The 26,654-nt window shown below is 41.1% G+C and overlaps 1 protein-coding gene across 1 annotated transcript in view; it reads left to right on the forward strand.

Moving 5' to 3' along the window:
- prkd1 (protein kinase D1) overlaps nt 1-26,654 on the forward strand; it is a 111,692-nt gene that overhangs the window by 71,600 nt on the left and 13,438 nt on the right. Inside the window, exons 6-17 of the mRNA XM_063006890.1 lie at nt 3,595-3,793; nt 5,956-6,033; nt 7,376-7,574; nt 8,634-8,757; nt 10,761-10,838; nt 14,240-14,519; nt 17,092-17,144; nt 18,209-18,281; nt 19,941-20,047; nt 24,614-24,775; nt 24,962-25,060; nt 25,756-26,023. Of these exons, the coding sequence (XP_062862960.1) occupies nt 3,595-3,793; nt 5,956-6,033; nt 7,376-7,574; nt 8,634-8,757; nt 10,761-10,838; nt 14,240-14,519; nt 17,092-17,144; nt 18,209-18,281; nt 19,941-20,047; nt 24,614-24,775; nt 24,962-25,060; nt 25,756-26,023 (1,720 nt within the window). The remainder of the gene's footprint in view (nt 1-3,594; nt 3,794-5,955; nt 6,034-7,375; nt 7,575-8,633; nt 8,758-10,760; nt 10,839-14,239; nt 14,520-17,091; nt 17,145-18,208; nt 18,282-19,940; nt 20,048-24,613; nt 24,776-24,961; nt 25,061-25,755; nt 26,024-26,654) is intronic.

Below are 26,654 nucleotides of genomic sequence, written 5' to 3' on the forward strand. Positions count from 1 at the left end.
AGTTGGTCATCTTCTAGACCTTCATCAGTGGTCATAGGACGCTGCCCACGGGTCACTGTTGGCTGGATATTTTTGGTTGGTGGACTCTTCTCAGTCCAGCAGGGACAGTGAGGTGTTTAAAAACTCCATCAGCGCTGCTGTGTCTGATCCACTCATACCAGCACAACACACACTAACACACCACCACCATGTCAGTGTCAGAGAAACAGATAGACTACAGTCAGTAATTGTAGAACTACAAAGTGCTTCTATATGGTAAGTGGAGCTGATAAAATGGACAGTGAGTGTAGAAACAAGGAGGTGGTTTTAATTTTATGGCTGATCAGTTTATATGTAGTGCTCAGATTTGAAAAAGTTAGTAATTTGATAAAATACATAACGGTTTAAAGATACATAAGAGTTTAGGCATATACATACTTTTTTTTAAAAATATTTTTGCCTTTTATACTGTCTTGGGTAAAGATCAGAAATGAAAATATCCTGGTAGTTCCGAACGTTTTTCCTGTGTATATTTTATCTGTAGTTTAATTATACCATCAAGCTGTATGTTAAACACAGTGAAGGTCTTTTATGACTGAATCTAATTAACAGTGCACAATCATCTTCCTCTTTTTATTAAAATTTTTAAGAACAGAGGCCATGTGTACAACCTGATTAAGAGAAGGTTATCGATCTCTTGCTTTCGTTAGCATGTAGTAGTTAATTTAACACACCTGCATGATATCAGACCTGTTCCCAACAGGTGGTAAGACATCTGCACGTCTGCCAATCAGTGGCACATTAAAAACAGCTTGATGCTTGAAACTTGTTGTTCTGAGTTTAATGCAAATTTACCACCGGTCCTTCACAACCTGTTTTTCTAGACAAACATTCTTGTTTACTTTTTGCAAAAATGTAGTCCAATGAACATCAGTGAAGGTGACAGCTGCCATGTTTTAATGAAAAAAGGGCAGAACTTTATTTATAACTTACCAATGTTAAATAAACACCTAGAGTGCCTGTATGCTCTGGGTGTTCATTTATCATAATCAGTTTATTGTGTTTTTGTTAAAGAAAAAAAATTTGAAATTAATAAAAATGTATTTATATAAACCTTAAACATCACATTCAGTCTTTATGGTTAAGACTGACCATTAATGAATATCATGATATTAAATGACTATTTGAAAAGTGATTGCTTAACATAAGCCGGTAGTGAAAATATACACAGTAAGAAAATTGTATTCGGAATGGCTTCAACTGGACTAGTCTATTCTGATTAAAGTGCACACCGACCAGACATAACATTATGACCACTGACAGGTGAAGTGAATAACATTGATTATCTCTTCATCATGGCACCTGTTAGTCGGTGGGATATATTAGGCGGCAAGTTGATGTGTTAGAAGCAGGAAAAATGTGCAAGCGTAAGGATTTGAGTTGGTTTAATGGCTAGGCGACTGGGTCAGAGCATCTCCAAAACTGCAGCTCTTGTGGGGTGTTCCCGGTCTGCAGTGGTCAGTATCTACCATGGGTGGCCAAGACTCACTGATGCACGTGAGGAGCGAACGCTGGCCTGTGTGGTCTGATCCTACAGATGAGCTATTGTAGCTCACATTGCTGAAGAAGTTAATGCTGGTTCTGATAGAAAGGTGTCAGAATACACAGTTCATCACAGTTTGTTGCGTTTGGGGATGCATAGCCGCAGACCAGTCAGGGTGCCCATGCTGACCTCCACCGCCGAAAGCGCCAACAATGTGCACGTGAGCATCTGAACTGGACCACAGAGCAATGGAAGAAGGTGGCCTGGTCTGATGAATCACAATTTCTTTTACATCACATGGACGGCCGGGTGCATGTGCGTCGCTTACCTGGGGAACATCCATCCTGCCATCCATGTGGATGTTACTTTGACACCTACCACTTACCTAAGCATTGTTGCAGACCATGTACACCCTTTTAATGGAAACGGTATTCCCTGATGGCTGTGGCCTCTTTCAGCAGGATAATGTGCCCTTCCACAAAGCAAAAATGGTTCAGGAAGGGTTTGAGGAATTGGTGTTGACTTGGTTTCCAAATTCTCCAGATCTCAATCCAATCGAGCATCTGTGGGATGTGCTGGACAAACAAGTCCAATCCATGAAGGCCCCACCTCACAGCTTACAGGAGTTAAAGGATCTGCTGCTAACAGCTTGGTGCCAGATACCACAGCACACCTACAGGGGTCTAGTGGAGTCCATGCCTTGACAAGTCAGGGCTGTTTTGGCAGCTAAAGGTGGACCATCACAATATTAGGAAGGTGGTTATAATGTTATGCCTGATCGGTGTATACATGGATGTATTCTCTTACAATTGAGCTATTAGTCGAATAATTATTGAATCTGGCACAGCTTATGTTATCTAAGTATCTTTATCTGTTTAGTGGTTGTTGGTACCAGGCAGGCTGGTTTATAGAAACACACAACAGTCTCATACATTACCTCACAATTACCTCCACAGTGAGTGTAACTATAATAACTGTTGGAAAATCACTTAAGTATTTCACAAAGGACCACTTAAAAATTTTGGTGCAGTAATGAAATATAAGAATCAAGACATGTCGAAGCACTAGACCACCAGTACTGAGATCACAAGTTTGAATTTCAGTTATGCTATCAGCTGGCTGGGTGCTTACACAGACACACGACTGGTTGTGTGTCTGTAAAGGATGGGACAATGGCTGAACAGGGTTTCCTTATAACTACTGCAGTTATGACCTCTGCTGGCTGATCGATGACATCTGCACAATGAGACGGGGAATAATGGAGATCAGTGCGTAACTCTATGCGCAAGAAATGGATCCCCATTTGAACCTGCTTCGTGCAGGTGAAAAGATACAGTGGGTACTGCACTTGTGTCAGATGAGGCGTGTGGTGGTTGCGAATGTTTTTTGGTCAGGAATGGAGATCTGCAGCAGTAGGGACGAGTTACAATCAAATTTAATTTAATACAACTAGATTATTGGGGGGAAATGCATAAATAGAAAAAAATGAACAGTCGTGTGTTAAAACCTACTAAACAAGCGGTGTTGTGTAGTGCAGGGGGTTTTCAGCCAGCCCCCCCCAAGTGTGCCGACCTTGAACTTGACCCCCCCCCACACACATGAAACCTCGCCCAGAGACCATTGTGAAAGCTCTTGACAAGCTAAAATAATATAATTAATGTAGTGCACAACATACATACGATGCAATTATCGAACACATTATAGAAATTCGTAGTTCAGTTACAGCTAGTCGTAAATCGTAAGCGGTACTTGCTTTTGATGTAGATGAGAGCAGAAAACGTTGCTTCACAGAACCAAGTAGAGGCAAAAGTACATTAACTGCTAAGTTCGCCAGTTTAGGATACTCTGCTTGACTGACAGCCAAAACTATTGTTGTAGATTGCTTATTGGATGACCTCGCTAGTGGAGACCTCGGTTTAAACAACGCAGTCATTTAGTTTTAGAAGTAAAAAAAAATCTCATGTCACGCCCCTCCTGGACAGGTACTCCCCAGAGGTTGAAACCCCTGGTGCATCGTACACAACAGGGACGCAAAGATCAATGATTTCTACAAACGTTTCGGTTTTCCCCAGCAGAAGGACATGTTCCCAGGAAGAGGGCGCTCCAACTCACAGTCGTATATTGGACGCCCCATCGAACTCGACAAGATCCTGCTGTCTAAAGTCAAGGTGCCACACACGTTCGTCATTCACTCCTACACTCGCCCCACCGTCTGCCAGCACTGCAAGAAGCTGCTCAAAGGCCTGTTCCGCCAGGGCCTGCAGTGCAAAGGTATGAGCTCACCAGTCGTTTTTATTTCTAGCAGCCTTTTGATAGCTTTTTATGTCTTTTAAAGGTCTTGCTATGATTCAGTGCTGGTGAGACATGTTTGGCAGGCATGGATTTGTTGTGTAAAAGAAATCCGAGTAAAGGAGTACTTGCTGTATGGCTGCATGAAAATGTTGAAGTTTTTTTTTTTTAATAATAATTGACTAATTATTGTTTTAATTTTCATTAAATTAAGCAACAAAGTAATTTTAAATTTTTTTCTTTATTATGTAATTGTGTATGCAAAAAATTGGCATACATGGCCAGCAAAATTCAGCAAACATGTTTTTGCAAAGTTATGAACATTTACTTTATATTTAATGGGAAAATACTGTATATACAAATAATAGAAAGTAATTGTGATGTTACACTTTCAGAGGTCAGAGTTGGGACAGTTTTATTTGATTACAGACAGGATGAACCTGAGATATTTCATGTTTTTTCTGCTCAACTTCATTTCATTTATTAATAATTATCCATTCCTGCATTTCAGGTCTGCAACACATTCCAAAAAAAGTTGGGACAGTAAAGCATTTAGCACTTTGTAATGTTGCCATTTCTTTTTTACCACACTTAAAAGACGTTTTGGCACCGAGGATACCAAGTGATTTAATGTTTCAGCTTTTATTTTGTCTCATTCTTCCTGCAAACACGTCTTAAGATGTGCAACAGTACATCATTGTCGCATTTTTCACTTCAAAATTCTCCACACATTCTCTATTGGGGACAGTTCAGGACTGCAGGCAGGCCAGTCCAGTACCTGTACCCTCTTCTTCCTCAGCCATGCCTTTGTAATGTGTGCAGCATGTGGTTTTGCATTGTCTTGTTGAAAAATGCATCACAGAAGTGTAAATGACCTTTGCCAAGGGCACTGACACAGCACCATACCATGACAGACCCTGGCTTTTGCACTTGTTGCTGATAACAGTCTGGATGGTCATTTTTGTCTTTGGTTCGGAGCATACAGCGTCCATTTTTTCCAAAAATCTGACCACAATACACGTTTCCACTGTGTGATGGTCCATCCTAGATGCCTCAGAGTCCAGAGAAGTTGACGCCGCTTCTGGACATGGTTAACAAAGTTAAGTGTCATTTGTGCATGTAACTCTGTATTGTAGTGCTTGACAAAGGTTTGCCAAAGTAATCCCTCACCCATGTGGTTATATCAGCTATTGTTGAGTGGCGGTTCTTGATGCAGTGCCGTCTGAGGGATTGAAGATCACAGGCGTTCAGCTTAAGCTTGCTCTCTTGGCCTTTACACACGGAAATTCCTGACCCTGATTCCTTGATTGATTTAATGATATTGTGTACTGCACTTTGCTCATCAAAGACTCAAACTTTCCTGGATGCTGCTTTTGTACCAAACCATGAATACAATCACCTGTTGACATCACCTGTTTGGAATCACATCATTATTTAGTTTTTTCATCTCATTACTAGCCCTAAATTGCCCCCGTCCCAACTTTTTTTTAAATGTGTTGAAGGCCTGAAATGCAGGAATGGATGTTTATTAACAAATGAAATGAAGTTGAGCAGAAAAAACATGAAATATCTCAGGTTCATCCTGTCTGCAATCAAATAAAAGTCAAAGTAAATGTAAGGAACACTGCATTTTTATTTTATTTGCATTTTCCATACTGTCCCAACTTTTTCTGATTTTGTGGTTGTTTTTTTAAATTCAAAACTATAGTAATTATGGAGTGACACTTGAAAAATTAAGATTTTGGCTGGCTGCAAAAGATGTGTTTTGTTCTTTTGTTATATAATTTGGCCACTTCTGTATGCAGCTGTGGTCTTTTAAGTCATTAAGTTAGTTAAATTGTAATATTAATAAAGAATACAACATTTAAACATAATGACAGATTATAGGAATAATGACAGACATTGTAGGAATGCAGCAGTGTAGCTGTGTGATATGATTTTAATCTTATACAGGGTGTCAGGCGGTAAAGAGCGCTGTCAGCTGACAGAGAAACAGCTTTAATGTGCTTTAGCAATGTGCAAGGTCTCAGCCTGTCAGCCAATAGCACAACACATGCTCCTCTCAGAGTGCCAGCTCTCTCTCTCTCTCCCTCTTTTTCACTTTGCCATTTTCTCATCTCCTTTCCCCCATCACACCATTTCAGATTGCAAATTCAACTGCCACAAACGATGTGCACCCAAAGTGCCAAACAACTGCCTTGGAGAGGTGTCAAGGAACGGAGGCAAGTACAACTTTACAGCCTTGACATGCTTCTTAATGTCACAATCACAAACTGCATTTTCACACCAAATACAACAATATTTATCCCACTAAGCACATACATCACTGACTCGGTCTGTACACAGTCAGCTCAGTGCAAAACATTCTGTTTAATATCTGAATTCATTAAAGTATAAATACTGCAAGTGATGCATATTTTATCTTCCTCTTTTTGTTGTTTTCTTTAATAGTTCTTTTCTGGTGATATGGAATTGTATTGCATTACACCAATGAGGCATAACATTATGACCATCTTCCTAATACCATTTCCAAGAAAGGGTGCACATGGTCTGCAACAATGCTTAGGTAGGTGGTACGTGTCAAAGTAACATCCACATGGATGGCAGGACCCAGGGTCTCTCAGCAGAACATTGCCCATAGCATCACACCGCATCCACCGGCTTGTCTTCTTCCCATAGTGCATCCTGGTGCCATGTGTTCCCCAGTCAAGCGACGCACACGCACCCGGCCATCCACGTGATGAAGAAACTGTGAATCATCAGACCAGGCCACCCTCTTCCATTGCTACGTGGTTCAGTTACGATGCTCACATGCCCATTGTTGGTGCCTTCAGTGGTGGACAGGGGTCAGCATGGGCACCCTGACTGGTCTGTGGCTATGCAGCCCCATATGCAACAAACTGTGATGCACTCTGTATTCTGACACCTTTCTATCAGAACCAGCATTAACTTCTTCAGCAATTTGAGCTACAGTAGCTCGTCTGTTGGATCGGACCACACGGGTCAGCCTTCGCTCCCCATGTCACAGTCGCAGGTTTACCACTGTTCCTTCCTTGGACCACTTTTGATAGATTCTGACCACTGCAGACCGGGAACACCCCACAAGAGCTGCAGTTTTGGAGATGCTCTGACCTAGTCGCCTAGCCATCACAATTTGGCCCTTGTCAAACTCGCTCAAATCCTTACGCTTGCCCATTTTTCCTGCTTCTAACACATCAACTATGAGGATAAAATGTTCACTTGCTGCCTCATATATCCCACCTACTAACAGGTGACATGATGAAAAGATAATAATTAATTAATAATTATTATGTGTTATTCACTTCATCTGTCAGTGGTCATAATGTTATGCCTGGTCGGTGTATAATGTGGCAATTAATGTGCCAGATTTTCCAATGTATTCTGCATTATTTAATTTTCATTATATTTCCTATGCCAAATTTTTAATTATTATTTTTATTATTATTATTATTATTTTAGTGTGATTATAACCATTTTTCATAAGCGCTTTGGCCACTCTCTGCTTGTCCTTCCCTCTCTTGTCTTTTCTTGTCTTCATTATAGACCTGTTGAGTCCAGGAGCTGAATCTGACCTGGTAATGATTGAAGGGTGTGATGACCATGACAGTGAGAGGAACAGCCCTCTGATAGATGACATGGAGGAAGCACTTGCTGCTGACTCTTCAGCTCTTCTAGATGTGGGCCATGGTGATCTCGGAGACTTTCATGATCCAGATCCGGATGAGTCCAACAGAATTATTAGGTAGAGCTGTTCTATACCAAATATGCAGTACTTAACATAGTATTAAGCCTATAGAAATATACAGAGATTACACATTGATCAGCCATAACATTAAAACCACCTCCTTGTTTCTACACTCACTGTTCATTTTATCACTTACCATATAGAAGCATCTTGTAGCTCTACAATTACTGACTGTAGTCCATCTGTTTCTCTGCATGCTTTGTTAGCCCCCTTTCATGCTGTTCTTTAATGGTCAGGACCCCCACAGGACAACCACAGAGCAGGTATTATTTGTGTGGTGGATGATTCTCAGCACTGCAGTGACACTGACATGGTGGTGGTGTGTTAGTGTGTGTCGTGCTGGGATGAGTGGATCAGACACAGCAGCGCTGATGGAGTTTTTAAACACCTCACTGTCACTGCTGGACTGAGAATAGTCCACCAACCAAAAATATATCCAGCCAACAGCGCCCCATGGGCAGCGTCCTGTGACCACTGATGAAGGTCTAGAAGATGACCAACTCAAACAGCAGCGATAGATGAGCGATCATCTCTGACTTTACATCTACAAGGTGGACCAACTAGGTAGGAGTGTCTAATAGAGTGGACAGTGAGTGGACACGGTATTTAAGAGAATGATCCTCCACCTGTGGGGGTCCTGACCACTAAAGAACAGACTGAAAGCAAGTTAAAAAAGTATGTAGAGAAACTACACTACAAAGTGCTTCTAAATGGCTTCAAAGTGGAGCTGATAAAATGGACAGTGAGTGTAGAAACAAGGAGGAGGTGGTTTGAATGTTATGGCTGATCAGTGTATAACAGGGTCAGTAGTAAATATGATTATTCATGAAGCATGCCACATAAATGACATCTACCATGACCAGTGTTTTTCATTAACCAGATGTAATTATGCTAAGACCACAGTCTATAAATATTATATAAGCACTTATAAGCACTATAGTATGCAGTTTGTCAGATAGATTAATTATGTGTTTAAGTAAGCATCAGTGTGTTATCATAATTATTTGAATTATTTTATAACATTTATGAATTGTGACTCATTATTGTGTTTGAAAGCCCCTGCACTAGCAACAATATTCCTCTTATGCGAGTGGTCCAGTCAGTCAAGCACATCAAGAGGAAAAACAGCAATGTGATGAAGGAAGGGTGGCTTGTGCACTACACCAGCAAGGACACACTGGTGAGAAATCTATTTCCTAATTGTTTCTGATGATGCCAGTTTGGATCAGTCCAGTTATTGCAACAGAACTAGCATTCACATCTGTTTGAGCTTTACCCAGCATGCTTTGAACACACTTAGTAATATCATGCAATTAAAAACACCCTTTGAGAAGATACATGGAATTTTCTTATTGTTTGTTGCTGGGTAGCACTGTTACCTTACAGAGAGAAACTCCTGGATTAGAATCCCAGATAGAGCGTTCCGGGTCCTTTCTGCGTGGAGTTTGCATGTTTTCCCTGTGTAAGGCTCTTACGAAAGCCGCAGTTTTCCTCCCACAGCCCAAAGACTGTAAGTTAGGTGATCTGGACATACAAAATTGCCAGTGATGGTGTTTGACATTAAACTGGAACTGATGAATTATGTGTGACCTGTAACTACCTGTCTTGTCCTGAATGTAACCAAAGTGTAAAACATGACAATGAAATCCTAATAAACAAATTAAAACTGAAACAATGATGAATATCATATTTATATTGGATGTACACCGATCAGCCATAACATTAAAACTTTGTTTCTACACTCACTGTCCATTTTATCAGCTTTGCTTACCATATAGAAGCACTTTGTAGTCATACAATTACTGACTGTAGTCCATCTGTTTCTCTACATACCTTTTTAACCTACTTTTACCCTGTTCTTCAATGGTCAGAACCCCACAGAACCACTACAGAGCAGGTATTATTTGGGGGGTGGATGATTCTCAGCCCTGCAGTGACACTGACATGGTGGTGGTGTGTTAGTGTGTGTTGTGCTGGTATGAGTGGATCAGACACATCGACGCTGCTGGAGTTTTTAAAATACTGTGTCCACTCACTGTCCACTCTATTAGACACTCCTACCTAAGTGGTTCACCTTGTAGATGTAAAGTCAGAGACGATTGCTCATCTATTGCTGCTGTTTGAGTTGGTCATCTTCTAGATCTTCATCATTGGTTACAGTATGCTGCCCATAGGGCGCTGTTGGCTGGATATATTTTTGGTTGGTGGACTATTCTCAGTCCAGCAGTGACAGTGAGGTGTTTAAAAACGCCAGCAGCGCTGCTGTGTCTTATCCACTCATACCAGCACAACACACACTTACACACCACCACCATGTCAGTGTCACTGCAGTGCTCAAAATGATCTACCACCCAAATAATACCTGCTCTCTAGTGGTCCTGTGGGGGTCCTGACCATTGAAGAACAGCATGAAAGGGGGCTAACAAAGCATGTAGAGAAACAGATGGACTACAGTCAGTAAATGTAGAACTACAAAGTGCTTCTATATGGTAAGTGGAGCTGATAAAATTGACAGTGAATGTAGAAACAAGGAGATGGTTTTAATGTTATGGCTGATTGGTGTATTTTGGAAACTAGGTAAAATAGTTTACAACAGGTTATAAAATGTCTTTGTAAATAATTAGCTCATTCTTACACTAAAAATATCAGAGAAATTGAACATTTAATTAAAGTAATTTTGCTGTAATGAAATAAAAATGAGGTGACACAGAGATCAGATTCTCTTAGCTCATCAACAAGAGCAGGATTAGAAAATACACAGTATTTTGTTGGATATTTTATTGACTCTTAATTATGTAAATAATGATGACAGTTTTGTAACTGATACTCGGCAGTATTCGGTTTCTAATAAGGTTAAGTAACCTATTTATATTTATGTGATTCATACGTTAACAAAACTGCTCTGTGCTTCAACTCAGACCAAACAAATACATTTATTTTACTAATTGCAGTGCTCTTTTCCATGTGAATAGCATTTATTCACTTCTATGTCAAATGTAGTTAAGCTTGTTTGTGTGTCTTTGTTTAGGTTTTATATCTTAGATATGTTGTTTTTGCATATTTTAATTTCAGGTGAAGAGTGAGATATGGTTGTATCTTTTTTTCTAAAACACTACTATTTAGACCTAGAGACAAGACATATTTCACCTTTGTGATGATAAATATTGTCCTATTTTACACCAGCGTAAGAGGCATTATTGGCGTCTGGACAGCAAGTGCATTACTCTTTTCCAAAATGATACTGGCAGCAAATACTATAAGGTAAGTTTATTTAATCAGTCAATAAATATTTATTATACTGTGTCAATGTAGCATTTATACACTGTTGACCAAAACCTTTGGATCACTCCCAAAAAATTTCATGCCAGTTTTGTAACAGTTTACAACCCCAAATCAGAAAAAGTTGGGACAGCATGGAAAATCCAAATAATAAAAAAACACAGAGTGTCTTACATTTACTTTGACTTTTATTTGATTGCAGACAGGATGAACCTGAGATATTTCATGTTTTATCTGCTCAACTTCATTTCATTTATTAATAATTATCCATTCCTGCGTTTCAGGCCTGCAACACATTTCAAAAAAAGTTGGGACAGTAAAGCATTTTTACCACTTTGTAATTCTGCCATTCCTTTTCACCACACTTAAAAGACGTTTTGGCACCAAGGATACCAAGTGATTTAGTGTTTCAGCTTTTATTATGTCCCATTCTTCCTGCAAACACGTCTTAAGATAAAAATTCTCCACACATTCTCTATTGGGGACAGGTCAGAACTGCAGGCAGACCAGTCCAGTACCCGTACCCTCTTCATCTGCAGCCATGCCTTTGTAATGTGTGCAGCATGTGGTTTTGCATTGTGTTGTTGAAAAATGCATGAACGTCCCTGGAAAAGATGACGTCTTGAAGGCAGCATGTGTTGCTCTAAGATCTCAGTGTACTTTTCTGCATTAATGCTGCCATCACAGAAGTGTAAATGACCTTTGCCAAGGGCACTGACACAACCCCATTACATGACAGACCCTGTGTTTTGGACTTTTCAACTTTGGTCTGGAGCACACGGCATCCTTTGTTTTTTGGGTTTTTTTTCAAAAAAGACCTGGAATGCTGATTCATCTGACCACAATACACGTTTCCACTGTGTGATGGTCCATCCTGGATGCCTCCAAGCCCCAAGAAGTTGACGCCGCTTCTGGACATGGTTAACATAAGGCTTCATTTTTGCACAGTAAAGTTTTAAGTGGCATTTGTGCATGTAACTCTGTATTGTAGTGCTTGACAAAGGTTTGCCAAAGTAATCCCTCACCCATGTGGTTATATCAGCTATTGTTGAGTGGTGGTTCTTGATGCAGTGCCGTCTGAGGGATCGAAGGTCACGGGTGTTCAGCTTAAGCTTGCGCCCTTGGCCTTTATGCACTGAAATTTCTCCCGATTCCTTGAATGGTTTAACGATATTATGCACTGTAGGGGGAGAAATATGCAAATCCCTTCCAATCATTCTTTGAGGTTCATTGTTTTAAACATTTCAATCATTTTCTCACACATTTGTTGACAAACTGGAGATCCTCTGATCATCTTTGCTCATCAAAGACTCAGCCTTTCCTGGATGCTGCTTTTGTACCAAACCATGATTACAATCACCTGTTGACATCACCTGTTTGGAATCACATCATTATTTAGTTTTTTCACCTCATTACTAGCCCTAAATTGCCCCCGTCCCAACTTTTTTTGGAATGTGTTGAAGGCCTGAAATGCAGGAATGGATGTTTATTAATAAATGAAATGAAGTTGAGCAGATAAAACATGAAATATCTTGGGTTCAAACTGTCTGCAATCAAATAACAGTCAAAGTAAATGTAAGGATCACTTTTTATTTTTTTATTTTATTTGCATTTTCCATACTGTCCCAACCTTTTCTGATTTGGGGTTGTACAGACCCTTTTATCCAAAATAGCTTACAATTGTGACTGTATACAATGCAAACAATTGTAGGTTAACAGCAATTTGGTGGTGGTGTGGTCTGAATCAGGAAGCTTCTCATCACTAGGCCAGAATCTTAACCACTGAGCTACTACTCCACTATTGTGCATGTCACATTGAGGGATATATTAAATGTTGGGATAATGACAGTTACTCATAGTACACATGTTAAATACAGCAGGTATGAGCACCATATAGACCTGAGTGATATTGAGAAAACCCTAATTGTTAAAGCCAGATGGGCTGAAGTATCCCCGGAATTGCAAGAACTCCTCACCCACAAAGCCACAAACCTCTACATGTTGTTGGAAGGCCAGGACTCATTGATGCTAGAGGGCATAAATGCTATAATGTCTGGTATAAACCAACAGAGTGGCTACTGTGACTCAAATTGCAGATTGTTTTAATACTGGTGTTGAGCTGAATGTTTTACAGCACTCAGTACATTAAACCCTTCAGGCCTGAAAAGCACCTACAATAGGCATGCAGTCATATTACAGGAATAAATCAGGTGTGAGCTGTTTTAACAGTATATTTGGCAGGTGGTCTTAATGCTTTGGCTTATCAGTGTAAAAACTGACTAGTTTTTAATATACTATTATATACACTGATCAGCCATAACATTAAAAGCACCTTCTTGTTTCTACACACACTGTCCAGTTTATCAGCTCCACTTACCATATAGAAGCACTTCGTAGTTCTACAATTACTGACTGTAGTCCATTTGTTTCTTTGCATGCTTTGTTAGCCTGCTGTCACCCTGTTCTTCAATGGTCAGGACTCTCCCAGGACCACCACAGAGAAGGTATTATTTGGGTGGTGGATCTTTCTCAGCCCTGCAGTGACACTGACATGGTGGTGGTGTGTCAGTGTGTGTTGTGCTGGTATGAGAGGATAAGACACAGCAGTGCTTATGGAGTTTTTAAACACCTCACTTTCACTGCTGGACTGAGAATAGTCCACCAACCAAAAATATCCAGCCAACAGCGCCCCATGGGTACCATCCTGTGACCACTGATGAAGGTCTAGAAGATGACCAACTCAAACAGCAGCAATAGATTAGCGATTGTCTCTGACTTTACATCTACAAGGTGGACCAGCTAGGTAGGAGTGTCTAATAGAGTGGACAGTGAGTGGACACGTTATTTTAAAACTCCACTCATACCAGCACAACACACACTAACACACCACCACCATGTCAGTGTCACGGCAGTGCTGTGAATGATCCACCATCTAAATAATACCTGCTCTGTGGTGGTCCTATGGGGGTCCTGACCATTGAAAAACAGGGTAAAAGCAGGTTAAAAAGTATGTAGAGAAACAGATGGACTACAGTCAGTAATTGTAGAACTACAAAGTGCTTCTGTATGGTAAGTGGAGTTGATTAAATGGACAGTGAGTGTAGAAACAAGGAGGTGGTTTTAATGTTATGGCTGATCAGTGTATAAGTTTTGCAGGATTGTAATTAGTCTGGAGGTCGATTGTTTTGTAGCGTTGCAAGCTTTCCCCAGTCCAAACACACTCAGCTTACTGGCTTAATAATTAGCTTACAAGCTAAATCAGGTATTTTTGAGGCTAGGAAAAGACCTAAAACCCTACAAGGCAGTGGACCTTGAAGATTAGATTTAAGAAAGACTGCTTTAAAGTATTTCACTTGTTTTGTTTGTTTGTTTTGTTTCTACAGGAAATCCCTTTATCTGAAATCCTGTCTTTAGAACCCGCTAAAAACTTTAGCCTGCTACCTGAAGTTGCCAACCCACACTGCTTCGAGATCGCCACTGCCAGTCTGGTGTACTATGTAGGGGAAAACCTCTCTTTGGAGGAGTGCTCACTGAGCCTTGGGAGTGTGCTAATCAGCGGAACTGGGCAGGACGTGGCCCACATGTGGCAGACGGCCATCCAGCATGCCCTCATGCCCGTTATCTCCAAGGGCATGATGCACGGCAACCGGCACAGCCATCACAGTAGGACCTTTATATTAAATAAACATAACCCTGACACATTTAGATTCTTGATCTTAATCATTTTTAATCTTAATCTCATTGGCATATTTAAAATTGGTGTTTAAAAAACCAAAAACACTGCTGCACCTGATACACTCATACAACAACAGGACACATTATCATGTCATTACCTTGTTAGTGTTATTGTAATGCTGAGAACCAACATTTTACCACCACCAAAATATCATTTGGTCAGTTGTGGTCTTATGGAGGTTGCTTTTGATTGATAAATGGCATACACAGAGATAGCAGTATATAGAGCAACACATTGGCTACAGCCAGTGATTGTATACCCACATTTAATCTGATGCCGATCCCTGCCCTGATTGAGTAAAGCGAGACTGACACACGCCTCTCTGACACGTGTGCAGTAGCCGACTGCATCTTTTCACCTACACGGGGCAATTCATATGCGGATCAGCTTTGTGTACGGAGAGCCACAACCTGATTAGCGCATTATTCCTCGACTCTGTGCAGGCGCCATCAATCAGCCTGCAAAGGTCGTAATTGCCTCAGTTATGAGAAGTCCCTATTCGGCTCCCACCCTGTATGAACAACAGCCAATCGTTGTTCAGCCAAATGGCAGAGCTGAGATTTGAACTGACGAGTTCGGAATGTCAGCTCTGGTGTGCTAGCGTGTTTTACCGCTGCGCCACCTGAGCGCCCCAACATTCATTTTTTTATCAACAGTTGTTTCTTTCCATTTGGTTTTCGTGGTAGAGTACAGAAGTGGTTTACCATCGCCTTCGTCCGTGCAGCTGAGTTGATGTCATTAACGATGCCACCTTTGTGATCACCTACCTCTAAAATTGTCCTGTATTGTTGCTGCCCACTGTAGGTGGAATCTTTAGTCTGGCACCTCTGCTAAGACGTTTGTGCAATGAGAGACCCTGAAAGGAGATAAAACTGTAGGCAGCAAAGCTCTCTGCTTGCCCGATGCACGCAAGCCTTCTCGCCTCAACCAGGCACCATACCATGAGAAAGCAGTCCTTCACCAGATACACATACCCCCCACACACACTCCGACTGCAAAAGGGTAGTAGAGTGCTAAATCAGTGGTAAATTCACCCCTCATAGAAGTATTTTTAGATCATTCTAAATGATTAAAAAGGCTGTAAGTAAGGCGTTTTGGTAACCTCCCTCATCTCACACAGAAACTGTAGGAGCTTTTAGTAAATTATGACCGATACATCAAATAACAGAGCACGTACTGGCAACACGTCTAATACAGGTGGTGGACAAAATAACAGAAAAACGTAACTGCAAACCTGCCTTTGAATTACACATTATAAATGTTGACCAGGTGATAGTGTTCTGATAGTGATTTGAGCGAGTTTGACAAGGGCCAAATTGTGATGGCTAGATGACTGGGTCAGAGCATCTCCAAAACTGCAGCTCTTGTCGGTCTGCAGTGGTCAGAATCTATCAAAAGTGGTCCAAGGAAGAAACAGTGGTTAACTGGCGATAGGGTCATGGGCGGCCAAGGCTCATTGATGCACGTGGGGAGCGAAGGCTGGCTCGTGTGGTCTGATCCAACAGACGAGCTACTGTAGCTCAAATTGCTGAAGAAGTTAATGCTGGTTCTGATAGAAAGGTGTCAGAATACACAGTGCATCACAATTTGTTGCGTATGGGGCTGCATAGCCGCAGACCAGTCAGAGTGCCCTTGCTGACCCCTGTCCACTGGTGAAAGCGCCAACAATGGGCACGTGAGCATCGGAACTGGACCACAGAGCAATGGAAGAAGGTGGCCTGGTCTGATGAATCACGTTTTCTTTTACATCATGTGGATGGGGAACATCACTTACATGGCACCAGGATGCACTATGGGAAGAAGGCAAATCGGCGGAGGCAGTGTGATGCTTTGGGCAGTGTTTTGCTGGATAACCCTGGGTCCTGCCATCCATGTTACTTTGGATGTTACTTTGACATGTACCACCTACCTAAGCATTGTTGCAGACCATGTACACTCTTTCATGGAAACGGTATTCCCTGATGGCTGTGGCCTCTTTCAGCAGGATAATGTGCCCTGCCACAAAGCAAAAATGGTTCAGGAAGGGTTTGAGGAGCACAACAATGAGTTTGAGGTGATGACTTGGCCTCCAAATTCCCCAGATCTCAATCCAATCGAGCATCTGTGGGATGTGCTGGACAAACAAGTCAGATCCATGGAGGCCCCACCTCACAACTTACAGGAGTTAACGGATCTGCTGCTAACATCTTGGTGCCAGATACCACAGCACACCTTCAGGGGTCTAGTGGAGTCCATGCCTTAATGGGTCAGGGCTGTTTTGGCAGCAAAAGGGGACCAACACAATATTAGGAAGGTGGTCATAATGTTATGCCTGATTGGTGTATATACTTATATATTCATTTAACACATAATGATCAGACTTGCACAATGTAGGAGTTGTTGGGATTTCTAAATCAGATCTGCAGACTCTATACCAGAAGAGGATGTTTGCATGAGCACAGAATTAATTGTTAATCTTGTGTTTAGTATTATAATTTAATTTGTTTCCTTCACTAACAGAAGATGTCTCCATCAGCATCTCTGTGTCCAACTGCCAAATTCAGGAAAATGTGGTAAGCATTGATTTATTGTATTTTTTAAATTCCGTTTTAATCAGATAGAAAAGTAGAAATACACTGCTCAGGTGGCGCAGCGATAAAAACACACGCTGGAACCAGAGCTGGGATCTCGAATACATCGCATCGAACCTCAGCTCTGCCTGCCATCTAGGCTGAGCAGCCACATGAACAACGATTGGCCTGTTGTTCAGATATGGGCGGGACTAAGCCACCCATATCTGGGGTCTCTCTCTCATAACTACGATTCAGCTCTGCTGGCTGATTGATGGCGCCTGCACAGAGATGAGAAAAGAGTGCTCTCAGGGTGTGTCTCTCCGTACACAACGCTGAGCTGCACTGCACTCGTCAAAGTGTAGGTGATAAGATGCATACGGCTGCTGCCCACGTGTCGGAGGGGGCGTGGGTTAGCTCCGTTCTCCTCAATCAGAGCAGGGATCGGCATTGGTGGAGAGGAAGCATGACGCAATAGGGCAATTGGACGCGCTAAAAGGGAGAAAATGGGGAGAAAATATTAAAAAAAGACACGAAAAGTAGAAATACTAGAAATAGACCAAAATAAAACCTGAACTTGAATTGTAAAGCTTGTTTTCATGCATAGCTCATACAACACATCAGACTGTGTTTTTCTAACATAATTGAGGCGTATGTAAAAGAATGGCATCAGGATTTAACCTTATGATTCATATACGGTTTCTGCCGTGCAGCTTTGAATTACTTTTATATTTGAAAAGCGCTCTCGCACCGTTTGAGCTGTTTTGCTGTGCATTGGAGAATTGTGTTAGCTTGCCGATTGCTGCAGCCTTGGGTTTCAGTGGAATAGAAACACTCAATGCCTCGGCTGGAGCTTATTTTGATTACCTGTGTGACCATGAGATTGCCATAGTTACCCAGGCTTTTCTGGCACAGTCCTAGTTGGATGCAGTAATATTTGCTCTTAATTCAGTCACTGTACTGCACAAAATATACAGCCTAGTTCTGTCAGAGCAGAGTGTATAAAGCAATATATGTTCTGGTACTCTTTGTTTGTTGGTCATGTCTGATTTTTTCTTCTCTTATAGGACATTAGCACACTGTATCAGATATTTCCTGATGAAGTGCTTGGATCTGGGCAATTTGGGATTGTATATGGCGGTAATAAAACACTATTTACTATATACAGTGGTACCTTGTAACTCAACGTCCCCTAAACTCAAAATCTTTGAAACTCAACACCCTTTGTCGGGAAATTTGTACCCCTAAACTCAACGTGTTCAGTTTGTTTTGTAAAAATTATTATTATTTTTTTTTTTCAAATTAACAATGAACAGTCGCTTTGTTCAGCGCCCGGCTTGAGGGGTGCGGTAATACGCCATCAAAGTGTGCATATGAGACAAAACAGTGTTTGTGTGGAATAACCATCAGATTCACTCTGAAAGCTCCACATGTATCTGTGTTTATCTGGATTTTCCTCACTGTTTCACTGTTAAACTTGTGTTACAGCTCGAGGTTCTGAGAAATTGTAAGAATTAGCTTTTTATTTCAGTGTTTTTTATATTTGTGTTATATTTGTGTTATTTTCAGTGTATATGTGTCAAAAACAACCCCATTATTTTACATTAGCCTAAAACATATGCAGTTCCACGGGACCATGGAACACATTAACAGGTTTCCCATACATCCTTATGGGAAAAAATACCTTGAAACTCAACGCCTTTAGAACTCAACACCAGTCCCAGAACCAATTGACGTTGAGTTTCGAGGTACCACTGTATTTTGTTGTTTGTTTTGTTGTTTGTTTTTCCCCAACATAAACAGCCCACAGTGTCCCTTATTTTCTCCCATCATAATTTGCCTCTATTGCTGAAGACTTCCACCCCTGACCAAGGAAGGATGCAACCTTCACACGTCCCCTCTGACATGTGTGCAGTAACGACCACATCTTTTCACCTGCACAAGGCCTGGTTATACTGGGATCTGTTTTACAAACAATAGTCACGCACTGATCTCCATTATTCCCTGTCTCATTGTGCAGGCGCCATCAATCAATCAGCAGCAGGTGTGAGGAAACCCTGTTCAGCCATTGTCCCGCCCCCTACAAGCACACACAGCCAATCGTGTGTCTGTGTAAGCACCTGGCCGGCTTCTAGCAGAGATTTGCACACGACTTTTTGTCAACGTTACCCTCACCCATGCTGTGGGCACTGATGCACCATGTCATGCACCACCATACCATGACAGATGTTGACTTTTGCACCTTTTGCTGAAAACAGTCTGGATGATTATTTTCATCTTTGGTTCTAAGAACTGAAACTGTTATTTGAAAGTGGGTAACAATGTCCCCTCACAGCGCCGCTCAGGTGGCGCAGCGGTAAAAGACACTAGCACACCAGCGCTGACATTTCGAACTCAGCGGTTCGAAACTCAGCTCTGACATCTGGCTACATGAACAATGATTGGCTGTTGTTCATACAGGGTGGGAAGCCAGATTGGGACCTCATAACTGATGCAATTATGACCTCTGCTAGCTGATTGATGGTGCCTGCACAGAGTCGAGGAATAATGCATTGACCAGGGTGTGGTTCTCCATACACAAAGCTGATCCGCATATGAACTCGCCTTGTGCAGTTGAAACGATGCAGTTGGCTACTGCACACGTGTCAGAGGGGGCTCTCCTCAATCAGAAAAAGTGGAGATCAGCATCGGTAGAGAGGAAGTGTAATGCAATTGGTGTAATTGGATATGACTACTGTAGATTGGGAGCAAAATTGGGAAAAATGCAACAAAAAAAAAAGATTTGTTTGTACGTTGCAGGAAAACACAGAAAAACAGGCAGAGATGTGGCGATCAAAATCATAGACAAACTGCGCTTTCCTACTAAACAGGAGAGCCAACTGCGCAATGAAGTCGCCATTCTGCAGGTAAATACACACAAACATTAACATACGACATTAGCAGGTCATAATGCTTAATAATAGGTGAATAGCACAGGGGTTAGAGGATATGAAAAGGATATGTCTGTTGTAATCTGTCTTTTACTGGCATTTAATTGAAAACAGTTTAAAATAGAGATGCATTTTTTTTTTATTAACTTTATTTTGTAAATATATGCAAATCCTAATTGGATGACTGCAACACATTCCAAAAAATGGGACAGTGTATAATTAGTATTTATAACTGGGTATAAAATATGGCTAATTCATTTATATGGTTTACTACTTTGCAAAAAAACATAGTCCAAAGCTTTGATAAGAAAATTTTTCTACACAATTGCAAGAAATGTAGAAATTTCACCATCTACAGTTAGTAACATTAATGAAAGATTTAGAGAATATAACATGGCATGTCATTTTGGCTGGCAGAGGGGGCTTCTCATGAGAGTTATTTCGCTCCAGGTGGAAGTTTTTCTATATATCACGGTTTTTCCCTCTCAGACTCGCCAACTCCTCTATATGCAAACCTATGATTTCTTTAAATCCGGTCCAGTTTTCTGCTGTTGTGCGATGCCAACGGCTGGTCCCAGCTGGGTGTGATGGTTTTCTTTTCATCTTTATTTCCAAGACCTGAGTTTTCTCAGACAGCCAGATCAGTTCTCAGCTCTGTGAACTTGGTCTATCTTTGTGTTTTTGTGTTTTTAATATTTTGGCTAACTACCATAAATGTTTTTTTCCAAATATATAAAGGCATTTTAAATGTTATACCATAAACATTAACACACTCAAAAAATTGGGACTGGGCAAAATAAGAGTAAGAATATTACAGTAAAAAGGTCATAATTAAACTGCACTGTTTTGAAACATTTCACAATAAGCAGGTGAATTGGTCATCCAACTGGTCCTGAGTCACTGCACCGATACACCACTAACACACACCGACACATCACTAACACATGCCGACACACCACTAACACACATTACTAACACACACCAATACACTACTAACACACACTAACACAATAAAGACTCGGGAACAGGAGAAATCTGCAAACCCAATTAGAAGAAACAAATTACACAAAAACTCAGAACTAAATATCAGAATTATTGGGAAACTGAAACTATAGCCCAGAGTAAAATTGCAGTGTTATTTGGCCCTAAACAGACACTACAGTGCAGCAGATTATCTGAGCACAGTATCCGACCCTAATTTAAGAAACACCTTGACGAGATACAGACTGAGCGCACACGGCCTGGCCGTGGAGACGGGGCGACACACCCGGTCCTGGCTGCCCCGGGAGGAGAGGCTGTGCCAGCACTGCACTCTCAGTACAGTAGAGATGGAGCTGCACTTCCTCACCCAGCGTACCAAGTACCACCACATTCGGTTCCAATTCTTCCCCAAATTTAACACCGTCATCTCCAACTTTAACTCCCTCCCAGACCCCGACAAACCGCCTTACTTACTGGGGGAGCACAGAGAGAGCTGCACACTAGCAGCACTCTATACACACACCTGCCACCAGGTGAGGGACAGTGGGTGACCATGTCTCATACACACACACACACAACAAACGTTTATGACTATCTCATTATTGTAAAAGTCACCTTTTTTATTGTTATTATTTGCACTGTTTATATTATTACTTTATTCTATTCTACGAATGTCCTTATTTGTCATGCCAATAGAGCTTCTTTTGAGTTTGAGTTGAGTTTGGTAGGAGGTGAGTGCATAATTCAAGTATAATGCAATTCTGTGTATAAATACTGAGTATATATATACTTTTTGTTTCATAATAATTCATATTTTATAAAGGTGCTGTTGTCGGGTATAGAACTAGTGCGTCTGTGAGTTTTTTTTAGACAAATTAGCTGCATTTATTGTTTTTGTGCATGCAAACTTCAAGTTAAGAAGTACTTAGTGAGTTACAAATGGGTCAGACTACTCGTAATTTATGAACGAGTTTAAGTACTATGTTAGTTGCTAACGGTTTTGGGAAACACTTGTAAATTTAAGAATGTTCTTAAGTATGAGGTTACGAAGTACTTAACATTATGAACATTTTGGGAAACACACCCCAGATTGTAGAGAAAGCTGCAAAAGCTATAATCTGTCATATCATGGTGGTAAATCAGTGCCAGTGGAACTGTTGATCCAGAGGCATTTATTTGGGATTATAGAGAGACACATGCTACCATCAAAGTGGTGTCTTTTTTTTAGGAAAGTCCATGGTTATTTCATAAAGGCATGGCTTTGTAGACATAGAATGCATGTGCTTGACTGGCCTGTCTGCAGTCCAGATCTATCTCCTGTCTTGTGTCCTAAATGTATGGTGCATTATAAAAAGAAGAAAAATCTGAAAACCGTGACCAGGGACTGTTGAACAGGTGAGGTTTTGTATCAAGCAAGAATGCAAATTTGCGACAATTAGTATCACCAGTTCCCAAACTATTAAAATGTGTAATTAATAGAAACATTAATAGAAGAGTGTGTTACAGGCATCAAATTTTACATTTGTTTATACACTGATCAGCCATAACATTAAAACCACCTTTTTGTCCATTGTCTACACTCACTGTCCATTTTATCAGCTCCACTTACCATATAGAAGCACTTTGTAGTTCTTCAATTATTGACTGTAGTCCATCTGTTTCTCTACATACCTTTTAGCCTGCTGTTACCTTGTTCATCAATGGTCAGGACCCCCACATGGCCACCACAGAGCAGGTGTTATTTAGGTGGTGGATGATTCTCAACACTGCAGTGACACTGACATGGTGGTGGTGTGTTTGTGTGTGTTGTGCTGGTATGAGTGGATCAGACACAGCAGCGCTGCTGGAGTTTTTAAATACCGTGTTCACTCACTGTCCACTTTAATGGACACTCCTACCTAGTTGGTTCACCTTGTAGATGTAAAGTCAGAGACGATTGCTGATCTATTGCTGCTGTTTGAGTTGGTCATCCTCTAGACCTTCATCGGTGGTCGAAGGACGCTGCCCATGGGGCGCTGTTGGCTGGATATATTTTTGGTTGGTGGACTATTCTCAGTCCAGCAGTGACAGTGAGGTGTTTAAAAACTCTTATCCACTCATACCAGCACAACACACACTAACACACCACCACCAGGTCAGTGTCACTGCAGTGCTGAGAATGATCCACCACCTAAATAATACCTGCTCTGTAGAGTAGGGCTGTCGCGGTGAAAGAATTTCCCCTTGCAATATTCAGCCTGTCTCAATATTGCGGTATGCGGTAATATCGCCATTTTTTTTTGTTTTGGAAAATTACTTAATTTATCTGGATTTTAGAGCTATATAAACAAGCTTTATTATTAGGCTATGATTCGGTATATTATTGCTTTATAATGACAAAGATGAGACAGCTTTAAGAGCAATGAAATGCGTGTTTATTGTTAAATACAGAACAGAGCAGGGATGCACATCTTTTCTCTATTAAAAAAGGTTTAAATTAAGCTTCTAGCCTAGGCTAGATATACACTGTGAAACGAAAAAAAAGTGTTTAGGCTAAATATTTTAAATGCACATCTAATCAAAATATGGTAAAAAAAAATAGAATAAAGAATAAAGTCTGTAAGAGTTTAAACCTGCGTTATCATGCGCGCTAGAAGAACCAACACGTTCATCTGATGTGGTTTAGAGAGGATCTGAGTGGGGTAGCGATGTTCCCCTCGGTACTAAAACTCTCTCTGATGGGGCTCATTACACTAATACACGTGTATTAGCATGCGACTTTACAATGCGACAAACTATCTATTTAGTAGGTATAATTAACATAACAATATATACTACATTTCAAGTTATTATTCGTTTCAATACATTTTTATTCAACGAAAAAATACATTTAAATCTTTCCAGCAAGAGAATATTTGCAGCCTGCAATGCCATATTAACCGTCATTAAGTGTTTTAGTACGCCAAGGCTGTTTGAATATAGTCTAAATTACAAGTATTTTATTGAGTGTGAACTCAATTTCATCATTAATAAACTTGCCTATAATTCATGTTGCGATTGTTTACATTTTAAAACACAAAGCCTGACACTCAGCAGCAACGCATGCGAACAGGTTGCGGGAAAATGTCGCTCTTAGCTCATTTTCATTATGAATTTATTTAACATTTATTACGCCTGAATGTAAGCGTATAAAACAAGATGGACCCTGCAACAATAAAAAAAAAAAAAAGAGAAGAAAGAAAGAAAAAACTTGAACACCGCGGTGTTGCGGTTGCTTGGCATGCCCTGCGGTTGGCTGGTCTATATCGTGATATTTCAAAATTGCGGTTAGCGTGACAGCCCTACTGTAGAGGTCCTGTAGGGTTCCTGACCATTGAAGAACAGCATGAAAGGGGGCTAACAAAGCATGCAGAGAAACAGATGGACTACAGTCAGTAATTGTAAAACCACAAAGTGCTCCTATATGGTGAGTGGAGCAGATAAAATGGACAGTGAGTGTAGAAACAAGGAGGTGGTTTTAATGTTGTTGGACATTCAAGAGAATTGCAGTGTACCATAATGCCTCATATCTGCTCTTTGTAGAACCTTCACCACCCAGGAGTTGTGAACTTGGAGTGCATGTTCGAGACGCCAGAGCGAGTATTTGTCGTCATGGAGAAGCTCCATGGTGACATGCTGGAAATGATACTATCTAGTGAGAAGGGGAGGCTGCCAGAACGCATCACCAAGTTCCTCGTCTCACAAGTAATTCTTTTAGACGTGTACTCAGTTCACCGTGTCAGACTTGGTAGTGAACAGTCACAGAGATCTTATTTAGTTATCATTCATAAAACAGACGTTTATTAGCAACAGTTCATTTGTTTTTGCCCAGTTTAAGGTATAAGGTGTGATGATCTGAGTAAAGCTCGTTTTCTTTGTGTATTTGGACAGATCCTTGTTGCACTACGCCATCTTCATTTCAATAACATTGTACACTGTGACCTAAAACCTGAGAATGTCTTGTTGGCATCTGCTGACTCATTTCCACAAGTAAGTACCATGCTGACAGAAAGCCATTCAAAAAAAGGGAGGAAACGGCAAAATACACATGAATTAATCTGCTTTTACAGAAGCAAAAGGATAACAATAAGTAATGGTAATTACAGTTTATTCTGTGTTCTGCACACAGAGTGTGCACTCGCATCTCTGTACTAAAAGACTGCTAAATTATCTCCCCATTGTTTTAGCCGTCTACTGTTCCAAGCTTTCTCTAGAAGCACTCAAGCAGAACCAATGACTCACAGTGTTTGGGCACTGGCAAACATCTCAGAGGAATACTAAACCGAACCCATTTGCATTATTTACCACAAATATTTTCAAGAACAAATGCAAAGAACTTAAAATAGCTGTCATTTTAACCTGCCGAGCTTTTTCGCTTTGGCATTAGGGGTCCTGTGATTCCTTCAGATGCTGTTCTTTCTTCTGCTGAAGTAAACGTTTTAAAAGTGAAGCTGGCTGGATCAGCAGGAGAGCAGCACAGTAACTGCTTTTAACCGCATGATAATTTCATTTGAGTTTAGCACCGTCTCTGGCAACGACTCATTAGGGTGTCTGTCGAGGGAAATGGGGATTGGGGAGAAATAATGGATGCTATTTGTTGCACCACAGTCAAGTTAAAGTAGCTGTCTGCCTCCAGTGTCTAGCTCTGAATGAACTCTTACCGATCACTCACCGCTCTCCCGTAGGTTAAGCTGTGCGATTTTGGCTTCGCCCGGATCATTGGGGAAAAGTCGTTCAGGCGCTCAGTGGTGGGCACGCCGGCCTACCTGGCACCCGAGGTACTGAGAAACAAGGGCTATAACCGTTCCCTAGACATGTGGAGCGTGGGTGTCATCATCTACGTCAGCCTCAGTGGCACGTTTCCATTTAACGAGGACGAGGACATCCACGACCAGATCCAGAACGCTGCCTTCATGTACCCACCCAACCCGTGGAAGAAGGTGACACCAGAAGGTAGGTTCACAGATATAGCCTGGCCTGGGTTAAGTGTTAAAATACAGACAGCTACAAAGAAAAAAAAGTAAAATCCTTCTAATCTTGGTTGAATGTTTCAAATACTCAGAAAACTTGTCTTTAAATGTTTACTGACTAATTTGATTGTATTCTGACAGTTTATAATTGTAATGTAACAAATTTAGAATCAAATGCGGGCGGCACGGTGGCTCTGTGGGTATCACAGTCGCCTCACAGCAAGAAGGTCCTGGGTTCGATCCCCAGGCGGGGCTCGGGTCCTTTCTGTGTGAAGTTTGTATGTTCTCCCCGTGTGTGCATGGGTTTCCTCCGGAAGCTCCGGGTTTCTTCCCACAGTCCAAAAACATGCAGTCAGGTTATTTGGAGATACTAAATTGCCCTATAGGTGAATAGGTGTGTGTATGTGTGTCTGCCCTACGAGGGACTGGCGCCCCATCCAGGGTATTACTGTGTGCCTTGCGCCCATTGAAAAGCTGGGATAGGCGTCCTGTGACCACTGATGAAGGTCTAGAAGATGACCAACTCAAACAGCAGCAATAGATGTGCGATCGTCTCTGACTTTACATCTACAAGGTGGACCAACTAGGTAGGAGTGTCTAATAGAGTGGACAGT

This window comes from Trichomycterus rosablanca, chromosome 13 (assembly GCF_030014385.1).
Source record: "Trichomycterus rosablanca isolate fTriRos1 chromosome 13, fTriRos1.hap1, whole genome shotgun sequence".
In the NCBI taxonomy this organism is placed as follows: domain Eukaryota; kingdom Metazoa; phylum Chordata; class Actinopteri; order Siluriformes; family Trichomycteridae; genus Trichomycterus; species Trichomycterus rosablanca.